The sequence below is a fragment of the Lissotriton helveticus genome, chromosome 3_1 (genome assembly GCF_964261635.1).
Source record: "Lissotriton helveticus chromosome 3_1, aLisHel1.1, whole genome shotgun sequence".
Taxonomy (NCBI): domain Eukaryota; kingdom Metazoa; phylum Chordata; class Amphibia; order Caudata; family Salamandridae; genus Lissotriton; species Lissotriton helveticus.
In genome coordinates this window covers 2,048,650,683-2,048,675,000 of record NC_136061.1, presented here as the reverse complement: position 1 = coordinate 2,048,675,000, position 24,318 = coordinate 2,048,650,683, and the positions used below count along the sequence as shown (strand labels likewise).

General features: G+C 46.1%; 1 protein-coding gene across 3 annotated transcripts in view; it reads left to right on the top strand.

The window, feature by feature from the left end:
* Nucleotides 1-24,318, top strand: part of NTRK3 (neurotrophic receptor tyrosine kinase 3) — a 1,749,208-nt gene that overhangs the window by 1,545,103 nt on the left and 179,787 nt on the right. For all 3 annotated transcript variants that reach the window (XM_078683168.1, XM_078683167.1, XM_078683169.1), the window contains exon 14: nucleotides 199-371. In XM_078683168.1, coding sequence (XP_078539294.1) covers nucleotides 199-371 — 173 coding nt within the window. The remainder of the gene's footprint in view (nucleotides 1-198; nucleotides 372-24,318) is intronic.

The window sequence follows — 24,318 nt, the reverse complement described above, 5'->3', positions numbered from 1 at the left end:
GAGCAACATGAAAACAGAACTCCCCCACTGTTTTGCTGAAGGCAATCAGCAACATGATTATGAATATTTATTACTGGATTCATCTCAAATGAAACTACAAATGCATCGGTCATATTCAGTTGTACCTTTGAGTGATGAAGCCATCTCTTTTTGGCATTCTGGCGGTGACAGTATTTTCGTTTTTATGTCCTCCTTCAGGCTTTGAAGGATCCTACCATGGCTGCCCGGAAGGACTTCCAGAGGGAGGCGGCACTTCTCACGAATCTCCAGCATGAGCACATAGTCAAATTCTACGGTGTTTGTGGGGATGGTGACCCACTCATAATGGTCTTTGAGTACATGAAACATGGAGACCTCAATAAATTCCTACGGTGAGTGACATAAATATAGGAATATTTTGAACATTTCCATATTTTATACTATTTTGAATTGAGGCTTTTATACTTCTCTGCATCAAACATAAAAGGAAGTATCCCATTTAAGGCAATTTATGGTGTGATGAAAAATTGGAAGTAAATTGTCTAAAGTATCACAATAGAACGGCTACTTGAGTCCATGACTAAACTAATGTCAGCAAGTAAATTACATGTTTATAGATAAGGGAATGGCCTAATCAACTCTGAGTAACAGCATGTGTTTTCTCATTGAGTGATTGCATCAGCAGGATGACGAAATCAGTAAACTAATAAGCAGTTTATCATACTTATCAAATAACCATCATCATTAGAAAAAATGAACTCACCATGTAAAAACAACACATATCACAGCAGACAAGACCCATCACCTACGCTACATGTGTGTACAACTTGATCATCACTGCCCAATGCCAATGAACTCGGCGCCTTATCCCTCTCTTTCTATCAACCGCCAGCATCCTCCCACAAACCACTGCCTTCTGCCCACTCTTGACATCTGAAGGTTTTAGTGGGCGTCATCTCACATTAAAATGGTATCCCTACTTGAACACCCTAATGGTATATATTGGAATTGCAAAAGAATTTAAGGACAATATTGTAAAATTTTAGAGGAAATATTTGCGTAAAATAATAGTCAGCCCTCAGTAAAGATCTCTTTAAAATGGGTGGACATTTTGGCCAAAGCCGATTTGAAGGGCTCTAAAAATGCATTTCTGGAAGAGTAAAAAGTGAATAATAATCTTAAATTGAAATTGTTTTTCAAATGAGGGTAAAATGTTGCTCTGTCCTGCCTTTTGCGCTTACATCCATCTTAAAGTATAACTGCAAATCTCTCCACCTCCATAAACACCAATTGTTCAGCTCGTACTCAAGAGATACTTTGATGAGATAAAATTTAGAAAAATAATATCAAAAATTGACTAATAAAGCTTGTGTTTCTCGTGACTAAGCCACCATTATTATCCCATCATACTTGACTATGGTGGAGGGGGACAGACTTTCCTTAAAAAAGAAATCTGGTATATAAGCCACTTTCAAACAACCTTTGATGACACACTATATGTTAATGTACATTTTACATTTTCGCATGTTCCAAAACCCTACTATTCATTGGGTTGTAAATAATAGTTGATATTTTTACCTTGCTCTCTGGATTCAAACGCATGACTTACAGTTTGCTAAGTGCTGGCTTGTGATCTTTGAAAGGGGTACGGTTAATACTTGCCCCAACTTTCAGTGTGCGACTGCGGCAACCAAGCCAGAATTTTTATTGAGAGTTAGGTTAATGTTAACACCGCACATTCTTTTATAACATGTGTACACATACTGCAAGTAAAAGCACAATTTGTATGCATATTTGCTAAGGAGCTATAGGCTCTGAAAAGGCACAAATGCATCATTCTAGTACTTTCATGGTATGCCAATGAAACCTAATGCTTCCCAAGTGTTGAAGCATTTTTTCAAACTTTGCAATGGGGCCACCTAGTTGGTAAGAAATACCTCCAGTGTGCCAATGCCACTGTTTTGTGATGGGATACCATTTTTAAGCCAATAATTACTATTAGACTTGGCATTTTTTTGCGTGTTTCCCCGGAGTTTTTGCATTCTGACCTCCTGGTTTTTACTCTGATTTTGCTGGAGTAATGATTCTGCGCACTATCCTCACTGCTGATCAGTGGTAAAGTGCAAGTGCTCCTGTTGTAAAATGTGTTATGGATTGGTATTTTCATGATTGACTTATTTGATTTATATGTCAGTCCCTACAAAAAGGCACTGTGAGTGCCAGGGCCTATAAATCAAATGCTGTTGGTGGGCTACAGCACTGGATTGTGCCATACACACAAACAGCCTGTAAAGTGTAACTCTTGCTTGCCATTGCAGAGCCTGTGTGGAGCCTGGGGCTGCGATGTCGACTTGGCAAGTGCTTACACCTTCCCTTTTCTGCATGTAATTCGCCCCCAAGGTAGAATGAAGGTACCCCCATGGGCAGGGTGTATTGTAGGTGAAAGGTACGACATGCCCTGGTGTGTGTGGCATGTCCTGATAGTGAATTACAGCCCACTTCATTTTTCACTATTGCAAGGCTACTTGTTCCCCATTGGCCAGAGTGGGCAGTTTGATTACAACATCCTATAATCCAAACTGACTCAGGGAACATGGTGGATATTCGAGTTTAGTATGCCTAAACTCAAAAATGATAAAGTACATTTTTTAGTGAAGTTGATTTTAATATTCTGTGTTTGAAAATACCACTTTTAGAAAGTAGGTATTTTCTGACCAAACCATCCAGCCTGCCTCTGCTAGCTTGTGTATTGTGTGTCTGGATTGGGACTGACAGGGGCTGGGAGAGACTCCAGGAGACAAGGTGAGTCAGCACAGGGCTGAATAGAAACATCTACACATAGATGGGTGGGAGGAGTAGCACCTGGGTCTGAATAAAGCTGGGCTTGCCTTCCACAATGCTGACTCTACCTCCTGTGGTGCGTCTGAAAACCCTGGCCCACACTGACAAAGGAAGAAGGTGCACACTGGCAGAATGCACCCCAAACTGGTTTAAACTAGGTCCAGGCCCCTCTGCCTTCAGAGGACAAAGGAATTGCTGGTGTAAATATTGGGGCCCAGTCCCCAAGATTTTAGAACTCGCTGGAATACAGGAACTTGCCAAGAAGAAGAGCTGGAAGAGCTGCCAGGAGGAGTACTGCCCCTTTGATGTGTTGTTGCTTTGGTGGGTTGGCATGCACCTGCTTCTTCTACATTGAGCAGTGAAAGGACTGGACTGAACTTTCTCTACTTGTGCTGAGTCTCTTCAAGGGCCTGAAACTGAGCTGGCCTCCTGTTAAGAAGGATCAGGGACAGCAAAGACTTCAGCACGCTCTGGGTACCACTCCTGAAACCGCTGTTTCCGTTGCCACAGAGAAGAGGGAGCTGCGCCCGACTGTCAACCGTCTCCTTCACTAGGCTTTTGTCCTGAAGCTACCGCAGGCCACCCCGTCTCGCTCTGCACCGTACGCCTTAGTCTCAACCATGCCGTTTGCACGATCATCACCTAGCCGCTGCCTGCACCGCATCAAGAGGCACCGCAGCCGGCACATACTCGATTCACTTCGCTGGCCTGGTCTCACTGACACAGTCGCCACTGGCTCGACACCCGTGACCGCCTCGTCAAGCACAGCTGTCCGGATCCGCCAGTGCCAATTCCCACCAACCGGCTCTGTCACTTGCATTGCAACCTGCCAGCGCCTCATCGAGTACCGTCTCTCCCTGCACCACACACCTTGGTCTCACTGACGCTTTCTGCACGACCATCACCGAGCCTCTGCCTGCATCGCATCGAGAGGACACCGCGCCCTGACACGCTTCCACTTTGCACCGTAACTGCGACGGATGCCACGACCTGCTCTGTCACCTGTACCGCAACCTGCCAGCAATGCACCAAGCACGGTCTCTGTAAGTTAAGCTGTTGTGACCACATACAGTAGCCCAGTCACAACACTACAAATGGACACCACACAGGTTTTATATCAACAATAAGTTATACTTTATTTAGAGTTACCACAAGACCAATAAATGACAAAAAGAATCCACAGTACTATCAAATTTCAAGAGTTCAGGTTTAAAAAAGCTTAGTTCAAGTTTCTGTGCGAGTCAGTAGCCTTGTCTGGCTACAGCGTTTCTGAAAAGAACACAGAGTCTAACAAATCCAGCAGACCGCGGCGGTACGGGCCAACTCAAATGTCGACAGATTCATTCACAGTACCATTTCCTTGAGGCGACCGGCACGGATGTGCGAGCCGGTTCCGGTGTTCGTCACGGTGTAGAAAAAGAAAGCGTTGCAGGTCACGGTGTCCTTCCAGTCACGGTGCAGACTACAGCTCGTTGATGGCGTCGAGACGGAGTCGGTGAGCTCAGAGCTTGCGTTGTTCGAGGCGGACGTTGCTCATTGCGGTGCTTCCAGCTTTACGGTGCGGCGACAGAGCCGTAGTTCGGGAGCTGGTGTCGATAAGTCCGGCAGCGGTGTGAGTCGGGCGGTGTGTCGCAAAGCGTGCAAGGCGGTGTCCAACTCCGGTGAGGTCACAGGACTCGAAATCAGCAGCAGTGACCGCGTCAGTCAGACCAGTTCGATTCAGTGTAGCGTGGCATTGCACATTGCGGTGTTCTTCCAGTCGTGGTGCAGGCTACGGCTCGTTGACGGCATCGAGACGGAGTCGGTGAGTGCAGAGCTTGCGTTGTTTGAAGCAGACGTTGCTCAATGCGGTGCCTACATGGCACCGGGCCGGTTGTGAGAGTCGGTCACAGCTTGCTGCCTCTGTAGCCACTGGAACAGCAGCAATTCACAAAGGCTGGTGAAGCCCACTGGTCCTGGGACTTTGGTCAGGGGGCAAGCTCTCTTCCGAGCCCTTGGAGATCTTTGCACAAGTTGAAAATTAAAGGTAAAGTCCACAAAGTCCTTTCTCCTCTCTTTGGCAGTCAGGCAACCACTGCAGGCCAATCCCCCAAGGACCACTTCAGCTTGGGAATAGTCTCTCCTCAGTTTCTTCAGGTTTCTTCTCCTCAGCAGAGGTTTCGTCTTGTCAGTTCCAGGAGTGATCGAATTTCATGGGATCAGGGTCCCAATACTTATACCCCAAATCCCTTTGTTCTCTGAGGGTAGAGTGGCCTGTGCCCAGTTCAAGCTATTTCTGAAGCACTCTGTTTACCAAACTTCTCCTTCCCTTTCACAGCACAGGGCAGGCACATCAGACACCCCACAGGAGGTGGAGCCAGCATTGTGGAAGGCAAGTACAGCCCTGGAGCACTTTGTTGACAGTCTTCCTTCTCTTCTTTCAGTGTGCAGGGCAGAGACATCAGACACACCACAGGGGGTGGAGCCAGCATTGTAGAAGGAAGGCCCAGCCCTATTCAGGTCCCAGGTGCACTCCTCCCTCCCACCTGGATGCAGATCTCTCTATTCACCACCGGGCTGCCCCAGCCTGTCTCCTGGATTTCCCCAGTCCTGTCACACACAACCCCAGGCAAGGAATACACAACCTAGCAGAGGCAGGCTCAAATGGTTAGGCAAGCAAATACCTACTTTCTAAAAGTGGTATTTGCAAACACAGAATATTTAAATCAGCTTTACTAAAAGATGTATTTTATAATTCCGAGTCCAGGCATACTAAACTCGAATTTCTACTATGTTCTCTGAGTCTGTTAGGATTATAGAATGTAACATTTCTAACAGCCCATTCTCTCCTATGGAGAACAGGTAGCCTTGCAATAGTGAAAAACGGCTGTAATTCACTATTAGGACATGCCACACACATCAGGGTTTGTCCTACCTTATACTTACAATGCACCCTGCCCTTGGGCCTACCATAGGGGTGACTAATAGGAAGACAAGGGAAGATTTAGGGACTGGCAAGTGGGTGCACTTGCCCAGTCAGCATGACAGTACCAGACTGCACGCAGGTTCTGCAATAGCAGACCTTAGACACATTTTACAAGGCGGCTTCTGTGGGTGGCACAACCGGTGTTGCAAGCCCACTAGCAGCATTTGGATCACATGCCCTGGGCACACTCAGTGCATTGCACTATGGTCTGACGGTAAACCAAACATCCAATCAGGGAACCACTATTCAATACATCAATTTACAGTAGGGAGCACTTGCACTGTGGCACTGGACAGCAGTGGCACAGTGCCCAACGCACCTATTACCAGAAAAACACATGAGGCAACAGTGAAAAATGGAAGAGAGACTCACGCCAGTGGTGCCAGGTCTAACAACTCCCATTTCTAACAATTACACACATATACCAGCAACAGATGTATTTTTTTATTCATGCTGCCCATTTATGAAGGGTGCTTCATATAAAATTACTCTTGCATGTCAGGGGCAGCATTATTGCATGCATTCCTCCACTCCCGCATATGCCATGGTTGCCCACTATTAGCCCAGGAATTACAGCCAAAATGTGAACACTGCCATTTTCACATGGGTCCCACTAATTTCAAGAATGACCTCTAGTATGCCCGGGCCTGCGTTTTGCCATGGTTGCTTTCATTTACATGTATTACCACTAATAGGCCAGTATCATTAGATTGCCATTTGTATCTCCATAAGCCTAAAACAACCTCAAGTATGTTATGTTATGTCTAGTGGCAAAATTGAAAGCATAATGCACACATACACTCACACTCATTCCCTCTCACTGTCTCATTCTAAATTGAATTTTTCACCCTCACTGTCTAATTCTCATTCTTACCCACTCACATTATTATAACACATTCTAATTGGCTCCTTTTCACTTCCACACTTACTAAGACATGCAAACACATACTCTCACTGTTTCACAATTTCTTGCTGCCATTTTCACTTACTCACTCATTGTTGGTTCAGGGGAATATGTGCCCTTCTAAGAGCAGCAGCCACAATCTTTGTCAGGGTTAACCATAATGGTCACTAAATTAATATGCACCAAATCCTCTTGTAGCTTAGCACAAAAGCAGTCAGCCTTAACTTAGAAGCAATGTGTAAAGTGTGTTATGCAGTACTCAAACAGTAATGAAATGAAAACACAACACAAGGAAAAATCTCACACCCAGTTAGAAAAATAGAGTAAAATGTAATAAATAATTTGATACCAAGACAGCAAACATCTAATCAGTGAAACTGGAGAAATGCAGTTTCAAAGATTTAATGTAAGTATAGCGCCTAAAAGCACAAAGCGTTATTCGTGGTTATAAGGTCGTGCGAGACTGGGTGAAAATCACAGGTTCAGGCCGACTGCGATGGAGCACAGGCCAGCCGCTAGTACCAGGTTAGTCCCACTGAAAAAGCTACTTTCTTAATTCGCTACTAACTGTCCAGCTCGCGGGGTTGCAAGGAGCAGGGAAAGCAGTAAGGATGGTTGTTGCTATATCATGAAGAGGAGGCCTGGCATTGTAGACTGTCAGTACTGTAGCATAAAGATCCTTTCGGGCACTGTGGACGGTCATTAATGTTGTTTTGCGTTGGCTGTCACTGTGCCTGTCGATGCTGTAGCACAAAGTGCAATTCTCACATTGGCAGTTGTCACTGGCGGTTGCTGTAGCACGAAGAGTTGGGTTCGTCAGAGTTTAGTGGTAGCAGTAGGCATACTGGGATGATTTTGACACAAGTGGGCCGTTCATTTCCTAAAGAACCTAAAACCGCGGAATTTCTCTTTTTCTTTCAGAAGGAGATCAATGTATTCCACACCAAGGGTCCAAGACCTGGGAGGGACCTCCTTGGAGTCAGGAACTCAGTTTAGTAAAGGCAGAAGTATTCAGGCAGGTCCAGTTGCAGGTCCAGTGCAGCAGGTCAGCTGGGCAATTGCAGGGACCTCTGGAGCTTGTTGTGAACCTGTAGGTCGGAACAGCAGGCCAGCTAACTAGCTCTTGGAGTCACTCAGGTAGTCTAGGGTGAAATGGGCAGGTCCAGTAATTCTTCTCAGACTGCAGGGCTGGCCTCAAGCATGAGGACAGGCCTCTAGCAGCAGGGCAATCCTTTTTTCTGTAATGTCCATTGATCCAGGAGTATACTGACAAGTGTGTTTGCGAGTCATAGCTTTATACCCTGTGACCACTTTCAAGTGAAAGAAATGTCTGGAGGTTTGCCCACACAGAGGTGTTTGGAATTTCCTGCCTCCCTGCCCTGTTTCTGCTGGGTCTGTGGTCACAAAAGGCTTTTATGAAGCTATGTGTGTGTGGGCTGAGACAGCTCCTTTGAAGTACAATTGTTGGATGTGACAGCCCCAGCCCTCCAATTACATCAGACTGTCCCATCCTGCTAACACCCAGTGAATCTGTCTAGAAGGAATACACAAAAGCCAACTGCAAACCACACCTAGTCATGTGAGCCAGGAATAGCCTGCAGGCACTAAATGGTTAGGACAAGGGAATGCCAACTCTAAAAGAATTGAAAAAAGTGACGCTAGTTGCGACCCTTGCTGTTGCACTGCGTTAGAGGAAAAAAGTCTTCCATGTAATCCAATAGTTCATATTTAAACCAAATAATCCATAGTGAACCAATTCATTTTAATCAGTTATACTCATCATCTTCTTCATACATATTTAAAGTCAATCCGGAGACAGTAAACATTCACTGGATATTTTATTTGTGCTTTTTCAAACGTTTTCTGCTGCTAATCCAAGCTTTAACATAAACATGTGCTTTTAACAACATTCCATAAGACCCAATGCATTTCAAACCAGTTAGGTTCTTCGTCAGGGGTTGCTGTTAAAAAAATTGAAAGCATATGCCTTAGCCAACTAATTAAGCATCACAGACTTAATAAATACAAGAACAAAAATGATCATCCCTTAAAACAAGAAGAAATTATCATCCCTTTAAAAATGCGTGTCTGCCCAGCCTTTGCCGCCCTCGCGGTTTCCCAAACAAATGTAGAAACAAAAACACTACAAGATCTCCTCTAATGAATAAAACTGATGAAATATAACTAAATCTATCTAAAGTGCCCTCTGCAGTCCCCCCACTATACTCTCACGTAATGTACAGAAACTAACTGAAGACAACCTGTCACATTGCATAAAGCGAAAGCCAATTTACCTAGTGAAAGCCGAACCCAGCATGCTAATCTCTTTAAACCTTCTTTCGTTCTCGACAGGATCTAAAACATTGCTTGCTCATTCCTGAGTTGTTCTTTTAACCGCTAACGCAGGTGAGCGCAATCGGACCATATGACTCTCCTATTCCGCTCAAAAAATGCTTATTTCTACTTCAGGTACCACAATGCATTGCCCCGTACTGCATGCCCAGAACGAAAACCCGCACCCACAAATCTACCACAAAATCATCGTGCCATAGTACATAAAACAAACAAATCGTAATAATAAACAAAATCCAAACCCATAATGAATTTGCATAAAAGTGACATTAAACGTAAGCCAAAATGAAAAAATCCTTAAAGTGTAACATGAGTAGAGTCTTTGAATTCAATGTGCTTCCAATAAAATGAATGTGCTGTTCATTGATTAATCCTTGTGAACTCAGATCGAATTCACTTTTTCCAGACCAGCGTTCTTTTCACTTTTAAGTCAATACTTCTTCTCAGTAAACCATTGGGGTGCAAACACGTAATGGGACGACAATATGTTTGCGACGGGAAGGAGTGCATTCACCATAGTGCCCACACTCCCAGCGCTTACTCCCCTCTGCGCCCCATAACACTCACATACCAAGGAAACTCTTGAGACAAATTAGTGGGAAAGCAGTGGTGCAGGTTTATTTTGCACAACAAGTGGAAATAAGGTGGGTCATCTTACGGGCGATCCAATGCGGCAGCCCCTCGCTGTCCCGCATGCCTAATGAGCCTTTCTTGCACGGCGAGTCGATGCTCTGACGGTGCAGTCCCTTATCACTTTCTTTCGTTCACTCCCGCCCCCCCTGTCAGGGCGGAGCGATGAGGCACACCCCCGGTCGGTTTAGGCCCCCCGACCGCCCGAAGGACTAACGGGGCGCCGACGCTGTTCGCTGGAACCCCCTCGGCTCCAGGTTCTTGGCTCAGGCACCCCTACTGTGCCAGGCAGAGGTATTGACTGTGTCCTTCTGCCGCAGAGGTACCCCTACTGTCCATCTGCTTCCAGATCGCCCTGTGACTCCGCCTGCAACACAAAAACAGACCGTTAACAGTTCAAAACATGCCTGCCTGCCGCTCTGCCGCTGGGTCTGGGCCAGGGAGGGAACAGCGCAGAGCAGCCAGGAACGCGACGGCAGGAAAGGCCGAGCCTTGCTGCCGCGCTAGACTTAAACCCCATAAGGGCCGCCCCTCACACCTGGTGGCCTGCTCCCATTGGCGCGCATGAAAGGGGGCGGGCCAGAGCTGGCGTGCGCGCGGAATGTGGGACTAAGATGCTGTCTCGCTTAGCTCCCCTTCGCGTCGCGCGGCCAGCGGCATAGTGCCCACACTCCCAGCGCTTACTCCCCTCTGCGCCCCATAACACTCACATACCAAGGAAACTCTTGAGACAAATTAGTGGGAAAGCAGTGGTGCAGGTTTATTTTGCACAACAAGTGGAAATAAGGTGGGTCATCTTACGGGCGATCCAATGCGGCAGCCCCTCGCTGTCCCGCATGCCTAATGAGCCTTTCTTGCACGGCGAGTCGATGCTCTGACGGTGCAGTCCCTTATCACTTTCTTTCGTTCACTCCCGCCCCCCCTGTCAGGGCGGAGCGATGAGGCACACCCCCGGTCGGTTCAGGCCCTCCGACCGCCCGAAGGACTAACGGGGCGCCGACGCTGTTCGCTGGAACCCCCTCGGCTCCAGGTTCTTGGCTCAGGCACCCCTACTGTGCCAGGCAGAGGTATTGACTGTGTCCTTCTGCCGCAGAGGTACCCCTACTGTCCATCTGCTTCCAGATCGCCCTGTACTCCGCCACAGCTCTGGAGGAGGCCCCCGTCGATGACAGAGCCCCCCCACCCACTTAGCTACTTTGCCTCGCTGTTACGTACCACTTGTAATCCAGGAGGGATATGTTCACCCCCAGTCCTGACAAGCATTCCACCTACCCCCATTGCATATTTGGGTGGCTCTTAGCTCGAGCTCCCTTCGCCTGACCAACTTCATAGGGGCACTGTCAACTCCAGTGTTCAACTATTTATGATCACCCCAGTTCGAAATTTAACACTCAGGAATACGCTTTCTTGTTCTTCACAGGCATTGTCCCCGTATGGCATGCCGCCTCCAATTGAACTTGGTTTCCCTTGTAACTTGCCCCTTGTCACTTCCCCCTTCTGTAATGCACAGTGGGCTACCTCATGTATTTTGTTTACCTAGTGGCGTTATTTACCCCCGCACGTCACCTACGGGATCTATTACAGAGGTATCATTCACCCTGAACCCATCATTCCCCTCGTGACCCCTTTATTTAGCCTTACCACTAATCCACTTGGAGAAGTAGATCATCGTGCGCCCAAGATACCCAAAATCCCAACCGTACTGTACTCATTGGAGTATGACCCGAAACAGGATTAGGCTGTCGCCTTGACCAAACCTGGGGTACTAAAGACCTAATCCTCCATCTATAACCCCACCATGTTTGTCTGTAATTTCACCATGTTTCACTTCGGCTTGTCCGACCTCTTTTAATTTAATATTTCAGCCCCAAACCTACCATATTTATGGGGACATGCTTGCAGTTGGCAATACCTTTCATGCCAATGTTTCAGCATATAGCTAATAGGGGCATCAACTGCTGGGTCTTGCTGTAGGTACTATTAATGTCGACATTTGTGTTGACGGCCTTATGTGCGTGAAATTACAACCAGATACCAGCAATGGTCTTCGGCAAATATCTTGTATCTATTCTGTAACTAAACACAATCGCAACAGCAGATTGTTGAAGGACAACAACAGGATAAGGGCTTGTATCAGTTCAATTAGTGCTATTTTGTATTCCCCTAGGTCTTAAAACAACTCTGCGGTATCCACATTGTAACTGTTGGGTAAATCCCCCCCTCCTTGCCTGAAGATTGCTTCAACAGAAAGGATGGCAGTTCAAACCCTTTCCCTTCCCACGAGTGATTTATGCTCCCGAAACTGGGGCGGGGCTAAAGGCAAGACATGATGATACTTCATGACTGCTGTATTAGTTGCAGCCACACCAAAACACATGGGAAATGTGTTTCTATAAACACAGCAAGTTAACTAGTTGCACAATGGCAGAGAAATGCTATATATGTTAACATTTTCTTTTCTTGCAATCGTTAACATTTCCTTTTGTTGCAATAGGTGCACCGTCTTAATGCCATACTAATAATTCAATCTCCCCTTGCCCAAATTCAACGTGACCGCCTGCAATGCAACTGTCGCTCATCTAAAGCGCTCCGACCCTCCGGGTCGAGTTTGCGCTATATAAACAACCCACACAAATAAAGCTGGCATCTTCTCAGCATTGGTTCACCTAAGAACTCTCGCCCAGGGCCTCTGTTCTGACCTCACTGTGTGCTTACAATTGCCTTTGGTACAATACGATCCGGCGGGGAGCTGAACTACGTCCCCCCTTGAACGATCGCTCATAGCGTTGGTACAGCTGTGCTACTGCTGAGATTGTCTCAAACTGCAGGATCATAGGGTTGGTACAGCTGTGCTACTGCAGAGATAGTAAAATCGTTATATGGGTAAGTACGGGGACAGAAAAAGACATATGGCAATGTTACAGTGCCTGCACTATGTCTAGAGTGAACAAAGTCACAGGCATGCCTCTTACCATTCCCTGTGCGGTATTTGCCCTTTATTGCCGTATTATCCTTGCACCAGAGTGTGGTACTCATGTAACTTGCCCACGTCACTTTCCGCTTTTGCCCAGTCATTTACTGTTCCTATTGTGAAGCTTGCCCACGTCACTTTCCGCTTTTGCCCAGTCATTTACTGTTCCTCTTGTGAAGCGCTCTCACGCCTTCGGGTAAAGTCTGCGCTATATAAAAACGCCTGAATAAGTAAATGAATGAAAGCTGACCTCAAGCAATTGAAAGACTGCCGACCATGCACGCAAGTGGCTGTGGCTTCTGTTAGAGCACTTTGTTTTCAGGATCGACCAACTACCATAGTTGAAACATAATGTGCTAAAACAATTACTTCTCTGTAAGCGGCTATCCTGCGCCTGCCAGGTTCATCTGGATAAAGAGAAAACTGCAGTGAACCTCTCAGTTAACGTGATCCCTGTGTTGAGCTTCCTTGGCAAACACCAGACATATGTAGTGCTGTTTCAGCATTTTAAAACGCCGCTTGGTGCTCCTGCCCATGAATTATTTGGCCATTCGCTTCTTACACTCGATCAGTTTCAGGCCATATAACTTAAACATTACAACTCGCCCCAAGAGAATGTGCATTCCATCGCCCCACAGAACATCTGTTTTGGTGGTCTGGTAGCTGGAGACTACCATACAATTTTAACCGCATCCTGCTCGTGGCAGATACATTATGTGCTTACTAATAATATACCGGACTTTCCGCCCGACATTTGAACACTTGACCGATCCATCCCTCCAGTCCCCGTTTCGCGCGCGCCGTTGGAGCCCAGAACTACGAGTCCCAGCGTGCACAACACAATGTAGGGAGAACCCGTATCGAAGAGAAACTCGTACCGAAGGGAAGGCCAAAAGGAGTCGAAAGGAGCAGCAATGCCGCAGGCCGGTAATGGCGGCCGGATATGGCAAAACTCATGGCCGGTAATGGCGACCGGATCTGGCACCACCCCATAGCAGCCCGCGGACTTCGCTGTCGAGCTCTCTGCGAAGGAGGCTAGTTGGAAGCCACATACCTTAGGCGCGATCGGCCGACGTTAACACGGCGCGAGGCAACAGACGACGCGGGGCAACAGCGGATCAGCCGCATCCTGCTCATGGCAGGTGCATAATGGGCTTACCCATACTGTACAGGACTTGCCGCTCGCACAGGACGTGCCGCTCGCACATCTGCCCAACTTTGACCGTATCCATCCTTCCAATCACCGTTTCGTGCGCGCCGTTGGAGCCCAGAAGTACGAGTCCCAGGACACGCAACACAATGGAGGGAGACCCGTGTCGCGGAGAAGCCCGTATCAAGACCCAGCAATGCCGCATGGCCGGTAATGGCGGCCAGAAATGGCAAACGCGAAGCTGCGTCAGGAGACGTACCCCTTACTCCCACTCCAACACACACAACGTGGGCCGGGGCATGTAATCGGATACAAAGAAAACAGCGATGAGTCAGTGCGGCCATATTCGTTGGCTACTACGTAGCCTGAGGTGAGGTTAGTGACACACAGTTTCTTGTGAATCTGGAATTGATGCCTGCCTCCTACACGCAAGTTGACGAATAGTGTTGGGGCACTTTACCTGACATGTGCACCCGTTACGTTACCTATGAACACATCCATTTGTGGTAGCCCGAGGAGATTAAGTGGTTGGCCCCCTAAGGGACAACGCTCTGGAATTGATGCCTGCCTCCTACACGCAAGTTGACGAATAGTGTTGGGGCACTTTACCTGACATGTGCACCCGTTACGTTACCTATGAACACATCCATTTGTGGTAGCCCGAGGAGATTAAGTGGTTGGCCCCTTAAGGGACAACGCTCATATGGCAGGTAGAGTCTGTAAGTGTTCAATTTGGACAGGATAAAAGCCAGAAGCGGGACAAAGCTCTGACATCTTAGGGTAATGTTCGCGCCTCTGACATCTTCGGGTAATGCTCGCGCATCTAATCGCATAAATCAACTAATATAAGGCATGTATCGTGTTCTAATCCGCTAGCACGCAACTGGTTCCTATGTAACGTGCTCAGACATCTCCGGGTAAAGCTCGCGAATCAGACCTCTTCGGTTGATGTTCGCGCATCTAATCGCATAAATAAACTAATAATAAGACACGAGTCGTTTTATGATCTACTAGCGCACAACTGGTCCTTTTTGTACAGTGCTCTGACCTCTTGGGGTAATGATCACGCTATATAACCATTAATCAATTAATATAAGACACCTATCGTGTCATAATCCGCTCATGATCTGCCAGCACGCACGTGTGAGAGAGCCCCGGCAATGGCGCTTGACCGGCAATGGCGGCCGGCTAAGGCAACGCGTGGCCGGCAATGGCGGCGGGCAAACGCGTGGCCGGCAATGGCGGCGTGATCCTACCCCACCCAGAAGCGCCTAGCGAGCTTAACTGTCGAGCGCAACGTATGGCCGGCCATGGCCCCCCCCCAGAGCCGCCCAGCGGACCCAACTGACGAGCGCTCGGAATATGTGTGGGTCCCACCTGCTCTCCGATCTGGAGGTCCTAGTTGATTCGCCCAGACTTCCTGGCGATCCTATTTAACTTTGTTTTGTACTGAGACCCCTAAAATGTATCCTCCACAGGCCCGCTAAAAAAGCTTGCGGTCCTACTGGCTTAGGGGCATATCTTCTTTGTGTTGCGCAGCATCCTGTTGTGGGAAGAATGCCAGGAGCCTGAGTTGCTGTAAGACTCGGAGAACTGTGGACAGAAAAAGACATCTGGCAATCTTACAGTGCCTGCACTATGTCTAGAGTGACGAGTCACGGCATGCCTCTTTCCAGTCCCGTGCTCTTCTGAAGCTTCTGTACAGCTTCCCCAGGCATGCAAATTGTAGCCATATGGAAGCAGTGAGTTTGCCATACCTTATTGAGGTTATATTCCTAACATGTGTGACCTTGGGGGTATTCACGGTCCCACGGTAGATAAGGGCCATTGTGCACAACCATGGTTACCCACCTTCCATGCAACATGCGGCAAACTGGATTTTAACTATAAATGCATCGGTATAGCAAAGTAAGCGCTACTATTCAAATGGAAGAGGGAGCTAGGGTATCCATTGTGTTCTTGAGTTACCTTAAGTAACTTTAAACAGTACACTAGGTAAAACCGCCGCGCAGAACTGCCAATATATTTGGCACAGTCCACCCTTCAGAGAGCCCTCAATGATACTGTTGTGAGCAGGGCCTACGGGAGACTCATAAATCAATTATAGCGCAAATTAACCCGACCACAGCATATACATAACTAATGCTGGTGGTCTTCGAGCCTCTGGTAACTGAATACCCGATCGAGTGTTCTGAAGTCACCAACTATTGAAAATAAACTCCCCCTGAAATTTGTTAACTGTGGCCAAAACTAGCACGAATTCTTAGAAATTTCCCCTGTGCCATCAACAAAGAGTTCGGAAGCTCCCTTCCTGCGGCCAATTGAGCCAGCCGACGGGGACCCTCTCGGGACATTAGGGTTCGATGGGCACACCATTCTCCGCGCTCAGTGCGCATTTTGCAGACCTATAATTTGAACGTATGACGGACAGTGCTGCCACGTCGAGCGTTCGCGGAGCAAGATTGAATAATGCACCCGCGAGAGACAGGGTGTAACACGGTTAACGCTTTTACACTCTACTATTAAAGTGGATAGAAATCCATAAAATAGTTGTCGCCTTTGAAACCGTTCATTCAGCGCTCCTTCCAGACTCCAGGACAGAGTTACGGGCTGCTGGCACCTGGCAGGATGAGGAGAAATGGCAGGCCTTTCCGGCCACATTTGCCTTTCATCTACTACCATCTCTCATGTTTCTCGGGCAGAATCAAATCCAGGCTGCAGCTCTCAAAACATGGTCTCAAAATCAAATAGTCGTCCTCAGCTTAATAATACATAACTTCCATTTTAAAGCGTTTCTGTCTAACTCCATGAACACATTTACAATGACGATCTACTGGTTTGGAGACTCCAGCTCACGGCTAATTAAATCATTATGTCTGCTTAGGTCAATTGCGGTGCACAACTATGATGTGATCACTGTGCGACATATTTCACTCACTCCGTTCTACTCTGGCGTGTGTGTGGTGCTTACAGGGTGAGTTGAACCAACTTGATTTTCCAAACTAACACAAACTACCACAGACAATTTGGAACGAAATCCCTGATTATTCGCTGCCGGGTTCAAACTGAAAGGCAACAAGCATTTGCAACCCACCTACCAAACATTAATTGTTTATATTGGTTTAAAAAAAAAAAAAAAAATTGAATAACACAAATAATAAATCAAGACTCTAAGCAGTGCATATACTTCATTTTATCAGTGTATATACCCCTCGCGCCCAGTCGCTCTTGCTGGCTGGTGTTCAATGAATTACACGGCCCGGGAGGATCGCACCACGAGTGCCAGTCCTAGGGTGCACTTTGCTGTCGGCTAAAAAGCCAGAACTGGTTGAAGTTATTACGCTCGCATGAAAGGCGCATTTTAAACGCATGGGAGGAGTGCAAAAAATAGCTAATATAAACGAACCTCTGCGAAAAGAGCGGGAATAACAGAGTTGTTCAAGCAGTTCTGTGCCCACATTCCATAACCCTTCTAGTTAGATACAGGCAGGCGACGGCTCGGCTCCCGATGCTGAAGGCGACCATGACCACCTTTCCTAAAAAAGGGGGGGGCGATTATGGCGGCGTGCTTTGGGTTCGCCCAGGGAACCGTTGTTGGTCTCGGTTGTTTCCTAGGGAAGGATAGCTGCCAAGTGGGCTCGGGTCATTTGTGACCACGTCAACCAGCCAAGGGCGCTTTGTGTGCTGGGAATTTTATAATTTTGAATAAAATGCTATGCCCCTAATCCAGGAATCGAACCCCGGACCCCTTGGTTTGTAGCCTAAAAAACTCTACTGACGTAGCTACATGGGCTTCAGTGCACGGCCCGCTGCACGCTGGCTCAAGATGCTTTCAAACCAGAATACGGAGGTAGTTACCGGTAGCTTCAACGAATAAATAGTTTGGGGATGCCAGGTCACATATTTACCGAGTGTTTTTTATGCCAGGTCATATATTTTCCGGGTGTTTCCGAGCATTTGCCCATTATCGCAGGATGTTTAGACTCTATGCTGAGTATCGATGGCGTCATAGTCTCATCGCCAGGAGGTGATACGAGACTAGGCGCGCTCCTGGCAACGAACCCCAGGAAGGGTTAATACCGATACCATGCGAGTGGAAGTGCTGCAGAATTTCGCCCGACGGCTGAACCTCCCCCCACCGCCCCGATCCCATGGTCTTTTAAGACGCGTCCGCCTGCGCACACGACCGCCTGCACACACGACTAGCGTGGCCACCTCCCCCTCCCCCTCCCCCTCCCCCCGTGGTGTTTAACCACTGGGGCCACGTGCAACCTGGTCATACCCAGGGACATGGCCGGGGGGGAGACAAGAGAGGCTCATACCTGGCTTTGCAGGACAACACAGCTCAACGACCCGACGACACAGCAGCGCTCAGGCGGGCGGACCGGAGACGAAGCAGGAAAGAACAGCGCAGAGCAGCCAGGAACGCGACGGCAGGAAAGGCCGAGCCTTGCTGCCGCGCTAGACTTAAACCCCATAAGGGCCGCCCCTCACACCTGGTGGCCTGCTCCCATTGGCGCGCATGAAAGGGGGCGGGCCAGAGCTGGCGTGCGCGCGGAATGTGGGACTAAGATGCTGTCTCGCTTAGCTCCCCTTCGCGTCGCGCGGCCAGCGGCATTCTTTGAACTTTGCTTCGCAAACTCTCTAAAAGCGCCATTTTTAGAATTGTGACTTTACCATTAAAGAAGGTTTTTAATTGAAATTCATTTGAGCATAAACATGATATTATTATCTGTTCTCAATCAAAAATTATCACTTATTAAATGTAAAAAATGAATTGGGATGTTTTTCACTACCAGGGCATGAAAAGCGTAGACGTAAAAGTCCAACCTTTTAAATGCAATGCACCATGCCCTATGGGCTGTTTAAGGCCTACCTTGGCGCTATTTACATGTAGCAAATACGGAGTTTTAGGCTAGGCAAATGGGGTTATGTTGCCAAGTCAAATTGGTGGTTTAAACTGTACTACAGGCTGCAAATGGCAGACCTGTGACATGTAAAAAGGCTGCTTGAGTTGGAGGCACAGTAAGTGCTGCAGATCGACTAGTGGCATTCATTTTAGCAATCATGTATAAGCCAATTTTCCATGATTTTGGGAGAAAACCCACCAGTTTAGCACCGATTAGCAGTGGTAAAATGCTAAATCGAAAACAAATTCAGCAAAACAATTCAGCAAAACAGTGTGGGGTTGACCCAGTAAACAGAGCCAGGTCCAACACTCACTCACTCTTACTTTAAAACCGTCTCTCACTCCCTCTTCAAACCCCTGTCACTCACCCCCTGTCACTTTCTCACTTAGTCTTTCTCACTCATACTGACTTACACTCACTTTCACTCACCTATTATCTCATATAAACATACAGACACTATTTATTTTTTCTCTCACTCTCACAAATGCACATTCAGTAACAAACTCTCACTGTCACTCTCATTCTGACATACTCTTACGTATGCACAGAGGAACAACTTTGCAATGATTTCTTTAGTTACTTTGCCTCTGTTGGTGACTGCTCCATTTGCGCAGGAGGGCGGGGCTCTAGCACTGGATATAGCATCCAGCAAGGCATGGTGCAAACTAGGAGCCAGACAAGGCAGCAGAGGCACATCGAATAATTGCTTTAAGCCCTCCACCAGTGGCTGACACTGCTGCATACCAAAGCCTATCTAAAGCTCATGAAGCGATTGGGATTTTGTTCAGCTGTTCAGTTGGGCGTTTGTTTGACCTCAGGGATGCAGTGATGAGCGCCCTGACAACCCTATTTTAAAAACTATTCGCTTGGGCCGGAGGAATGTGCAGTATGTCAACTAAATAAAACGAGACTCTGAATGGTCCATAGTTGAATTACACCCCTCACTCCTTTGAAATTCATACAGCTACCAACTGCGTGCTGTATTCTTAAACAGCACTCTGTAGACAGATCGTGGCTTAGACCAGCCTCCCTCCTCCACCTTCTGGTATCAAGAGCAGGTTGTGTTTTTGTGAGTGTTACTGAATTAAATAAATATAAGAGTGGGCTAAGGGAAGGACAGTATGTGGTGGTCCACAGCTGGCAAAGCGGCATCCTGACACCCCGCTGACAAGCTTCCACTGAGCCTTCCCACGGATTACCACAGTCAAAGCATTTACCCAATGAGTTATGGTAACTAGAGCTAGGAAAGCACACAGTGGTTTAAGACGGTGCAGAGGTCTGCTAGTTTTAAGCACATCTCATCTTTAATATTGCATTCAAAATGCCTGCTCCGGAGTTTGGTTTGGAATATGGTAGCCGCAGATTCGAATTCCAGTAGGAGAGCTCTGTGGCCTAATTTTGTTTTTTTAACGACCCATGCTAGATTACGTTTTATTTTCATTAGTAGAACACTAGGCAGAATTGTTTGCTGATGATGGCAGCTATGAATAAATTAAACTAGAACTTCGGTCACCCTGGGGCAGCTATAGGGTTTTAAGATTCTTACTAAAAGCAATTAGATTATCAAACTCCTACTGCAAAGACAAATGTTGTAAAACAGAAAGGATTCCCCCTATTCATCGTTTAGAACAGCTGCAGGATACCCTAGGTGGGGGTTCATCACTCCCTATAAAACAGAATGCCTAATTCTATAAATGTCCCAGTGAGCCATGCGCCAGCACTTGCAGCAATCTCTGGCAGCAACACGCAGCCAATGCAGGTGTCTCAACAGAAAAAAACATGTTAGAATCGTCCAGCACAGGACTCCAGATCATTACCCTTGTTCATTACTGCCTACTATTAATAACACATATTTTGGTAGCCCATGGTAAACATAATCAAAACTAACCTTCAACTCGTGTGTGTCTTCTTGTAGTGAGGCGCGACATGAGACGGAGAAACTCCTAATATGCACATATGTGTAATTTGTGGGGCACAGAGACATGTCTAATGTGTATGGCACAGGACATGGCCTGGTAATACAGTGCAGTGGGTTTGCACCCACTAGAGAGACACACACGTGACATGCGTCAGTTTGAATCTCTGCAGAGCTCAATCAAGCTTTCATTCTTCCGAGATCCTTACATAGGATCGCTATATGTTAGGATAATAACGATCACCTGTTCTTAAGCAACACTATGCAAATCCGATTGTGTTGTGCCATATGAATTATAAATAATTGTTCAGCTTTCTATATCTCTCCCTCTCACACACACAGACGTAAGCACATTGAGTATGTGTTCATGTGCATTAAGTCAAACTTTGCTTCTCTAATCTGACAGCATAATGTAGCCTATCATTTAGCAATTTCTCCTCTCCCTCACTGTTGTTGTACATACATTTTATTCACGTATTTTTAGTACAAACTCTTGTGCATTTTGGGGAATCTTAACAAACGATATTGCTCACAAAACTCGGTTTACCTCTTAATGAAGATTTTTTATTCTGTGCTTGTTATGTCTGATTTCCCTCTGAGTATGGGGGAAAGATGGGAGAGGTTAGCCTCCAGTCGGGGTTTCTCTGATCTCTCTTCCGTACTCCCAGCCAATGCATTGTAATTAACTCTAGCAACTGACGAAAGGATTTATTGGCTGTCCTTCCGATGTAGTGTAGAAAGAGGACATACTAGGTGGACAAAATCCGGCAAGTGCAACCATATATTTCAGCAGGAATGGGAAATCAGGGGGCGGCAGCGGCCCCAAAAGTGCCATATGTCCATAATAGACCGACTCTGTCATGCTGGCAGTATGTCAGTGTTGATTGTCATTGGAAAATATCCTCCTCAAGCTGCTGTACCGTAGCTTAATACTTAATGTTGTAATGTAATGGTGCCTTGAAATTCAAACTCGACCATCTTTTTCGCAGTAGCAGGTTAACACTGGAGAAGCAACACGATCAACTCCCAGGGTGGGTGTGTGGCATCCTAACAAGAGTGTGAGAAGTAATAAAATACATATTTTATAAGTAAACCACCCACTACTTTGCCTTGAAAGTGAAATTATATCAGCTGTGAATTGAGGTTGGAAGCCAGCATTTGCAAACGTTCAGCACTTTAAATAATGGAACACCTACATCCAGGAAACCTTTTTAGACATTTCTGATACACTTTACAATGAAAGCTGCTCCACCATTCCAGTTAAGGCATAAAGCAGTCACAGGTCTAAGCTGTGTATCTAAGTTACAGCACCTACCTCCCCAGTGACCAGTGCTCTCACTGCACAGCATCCACGAATGCCAGAAATAAACGCAACTCTAGAGTGGTTTTATAAAGGACCAGTCTGTGACATTACTACATTTCCCCAGAGGGGCTGCCTTTCAGAGGCATTGGAAGCATTTCATCTTTCAAAGGATGTTATAGTTTTCTGTGATAGGAGCACAGCACATGCGATAAAAGACTGCGTTTAGCCTTTCATTACATGTAATAACTTTAGAAAAAGATGTGACAAAGCAGGTAACAATGAGTAGATACAAAAATGAAAAGCTACTTCAGGCCTCCGCTTATTTTACTGAGAGAAAACGTGAAAGCCCTTAAAAGGGTGATTTTTCATTTTCTTTTACTTTTCATGTTAAAGAAACTATCCTCTTTGTATAACTATAAAAATAATTGGGAAGCCTCAATCAACCAAAAAATCCTACACAATTTGAATTGATTGCATCTCTTTATTGCAACTGGAATTTTATTTTAAAACTTTGTTGCATTTTGTAGGCAGATAGACTTTATTTATTGCAAAATAACTGAACATTAATACCCTTTACAATGTATTATGCAACTGTGTTTGTTTTGATCTTAGAACATTCTGCATATGACCAAATAGTCAAGAGAAATTCCTTGAAAAATAAGTAACAAAACATACATGAGGTGAATCCTCCGTTACATATTTACACTCATTTTGCTGGAATAATCACATTTTGAGTATTATATTTTGGAGTCTGCCCAATATGGTCAGTGTTATAAAGGAGGTTGTGATTCAGCTGCGCATGACACAAGGAGCTGTCCATATTTAATAGAGCCACTTTTGTTGTGCCGTGCAATAAATTTCATCTGTTGTCCTATCAATTCTACCACGCATTTTACTTCTGTTTAAAAAATATATATGTGGCAGAACTCATACTTTGTTTACTACACTCTCAAGGGACAAATCTGTAGCTATCATTATCAAATGCAAATGTGAATTGGTTTAACATACGCCTCTGAGATCTAAGGGCCTGATTTAGAGTTTGGCAGAAGGGATACTCCATCACAATGCCACGGAATTCATGTCTGCATTTTTACATGTGCCAAAGGATACAATTCACTTGCAATAAGGTGGGCTGGATATCTGTCACATCTGTGATGCTGTAATCCATCCACAAAACTCTGCATCGGTCCCCAGATCTGCAAGTCAGAGCTTTGAAATACAGTGAGGCCAATTTTTTATTGCATCTTTCTGAGAACAATAAATTGAGTACCGCTTAAGTTGTCTGAGAGTAAATTCAGTTATTTATTCCACTTTCAATCATAAACTGCTCAGATTTGAGTGCGGGCATAGAAATGAATGTTTCTGACTTGTATCCTTACACTTAAATCCAGCTATTACTAGATATGCATCGTAAATCTGGACCTGCATGCCTAGCTGGTATTGCTGGGTGCATTACTGAATGGTGATCTCTTTTCTGGGCAGGATATTGGGTACTTTTTCGCTCCCATTTAATACCTGCTTGGATCAGAATGTAAATATGGGTGAATGATTGCTGCTGGGCACTGGGTCAAACGTGGGAAGGGCCGCAATGGCTACGGTAGGGCTAATGACAAACCAGTGAGAGCCTTCCATGAACCGCTCATGGAATTACAGGCATTGAGGGTGGACTGTGCTCCTGCCCTGCCCATCAACTCTGCCCTGATCCACATAGTTTTACTGGTTGCATTTCTGCACTCAGTGAGATTGGATCAACATTTCCCACAACCAGTGATATTTCCCTAGGTTACTGCTCCAACCTGCTATAGTGTCTGTGAAAGAGCCCACATTTGGTAGCAATAGTTATACTCAAAGCTGCTTGTGAATTGGCCCTAAATCTCCTAAAATGGGAATAAAATGTAAATATTTTTAAAGAATTCATGTACATTTAGCACAAATAAAAGGACTGTGTCCTCCGTGCAGAGTTACTAAGTGGGAGTCGGAGGTTTCGTACTGATTCTGAAAGACATTTAAGAATCCCTAAAAGAGTACTCCTGTAATACTGCTTTCTGTACTCATAAATGTTTTTGTGAATCAGCCAAATCAAAATTATTATTTTTGTAACAAGGAAAATTCTTTTGATTGGACAGTCTTTTCAGAGAAAATGGGTCTTTCATAATATATGTTTACTGCCGTACCATTGGGAACAAGCCAATTGTACCTTTTTGTCCAAGCTTTCCTTCTCGGCAGAGGCATACACCACGGTCCTTTTTGGTGTGATGACCAAAGCTAAAAAATGTCAGCAGCCTTAAAGCCTAATCTTCTTGTCTCACATATAGTGTGGCGTACAAGTGGCATCTCTGCCCTATCAGTGGCCATTACTGTTTCCAATGTTTCTACTAAGATGATCAATGAAGTCAGA